Raw genomic sequence first — 1,505 nt, 5'->3', positions numbered from 1 at the left:
TGGAGTATTTATTATTATTATATTTCAATTTTGGACAAATATGATTAATGTTGATTTACCGTTGAACGTATCTCGATACCATTTTCTCATTACGATGGAATATTTCATTGATCAAGAAAAGTATTTTTATTTGATTATATTGCACATCAACGCAGCTATTTGCATTGGAGCGACTGTATGGGTAGCAATCGGTTCAATGATCATTGCATGTTTGCAGCATACCTGTGGAATGTTTAGAATTTCTAGGTACAAACACTGAAATGACTTTATTAATATGAAATGTAACTAAAAGTTTATATCTATAAACATATTAAAAAAACATTTGTGTATAGATACTTTTAACTGAAATAAAATTGCATCACTCGATGAATTACGACCTAATTTATTTACAGTTATCGTATCAAAGATGCAATAAATATTAACAGTCGACAAAATATTACGCTGGAGAATAAGATTTTGATGATTGAGGGCACAATTTGTGCCGTCGACATTTATCGGCAAGCTATAAAGTTTGTATCTACGATGACAATATTCACGCAATAATAAAAATAACATTTTTTTGTTTTTAAAGATTGAACAAGCACTTAATGTCAAAATTGGAGATAATGTTTTTTTGTTTAATAGTGTGTTTTGTGACTTCTTTGACTCTTAACTTGTATCAAGTAAGTTACTTGTATCGTATAATTATATGTGAAATTTACTTGGAAATTATTAGTAATACTGCTCAGCAAATGACAAAAATCGACAAGGCAGACATGTCAAAATTATAAGTCTTCAATAAAATTTTTGTTATAAATAACATACAGATAACAAGTGCAACATTTCAAATACAAAATGACATAAAAAGGAAAATAATAAATATGCACTCTATTGTAAAAAACGCAGTAATGTTGCAGGTATTTAATATACTTATGCAATTTCGCGTGACATTTTAATTGACAAACTTAATGAGCAATATTGCAAATAAATGTAATAATCGTGAAACAACATTTACAATTATGTTACAGTAGAATGTATTCTCATTGACGTTTGATTATGATGTTTAATCAGTGTTTCACATTAATATCACTTATCTGTATAAATCACCTACCAGTGCTCTCAGAATGAACATAACTTATTGCGCAGTCATTGGTGGATATATATATTTCAGAGCCTAATAATTCTAATGAAATTTGTTTTTTCACATTTCAGATAGTATCATTCGAAAATAATATCGAGAAACTTATACTGCCATTTCTATATGTGTCAGTATCTATCTTATATATGTTTTTGGCTAATCTAATGGGACAGATTATAACTGATCACAATAATCACGTATTCACTACTGCGTAAGAAATATTCATATATGACAGAGAGCGTAGAGAGATTCCTTTTTCAGTGGCCGTGCGTAACAGTGCTGAAGATGACTTGATATAGAAAAAATTAGCTTCTAGCAATAAACTAATAACCAAATTTTTATCTCCAGTTAGCAAATTATTTTTATTTTTGTAGGTACAATGTTCAGT

The 1,505-nt window shown here is 28.6% G+C and overlaps 1 protein-coding gene across 1 annotated transcript; it reads left to right on the top strand.

Annotated features, from left to right (window-relative positions):
- LOC112454870 lies at nucleotides 1-1,349 on the top strand. Its single transcript, XM_025016496.1, has 4 exons — nucleotides 1-246; nucleotides 393-509; nucleotides 572-662; nucleotides 1,192-1,349. The coding sequence occupies exons 1-4, from the start codon at nucleotides 41-43 to the stop codon at nucleotides 1,330-1,332; spliced, it is 555 nt and encodes a 184-aa protein (XP_024872264.1). The 5' UTR covers nucleotides 1-40; the 3' UTR covers nucleotides 1,333-1,349.
- The last annotated feature ends 156 nt before the right edge of the window (nucleotides 1,350-1,505 follow it).

The sequence above is a fragment of the Temnothorax curvispinosus genome, unplaced genomic scaffold (assembly GCF_003070985.1).
Source record: "Temnothorax curvispinosus isolate PA1 unplaced genomic scaffold, ASM307098v1 QBEX01005464.1, whole genome shotgun sequence".
In the NCBI taxonomy this organism is placed as follows: domain Eukaryota; kingdom Metazoa; phylum Arthropoda; class Insecta; order Hymenoptera; family Formicidae; genus Temnothorax; species Temnothorax curvispinosus.
This window is presented reverse-complemented; position numbering and strand designations above follow the sequence as displayed.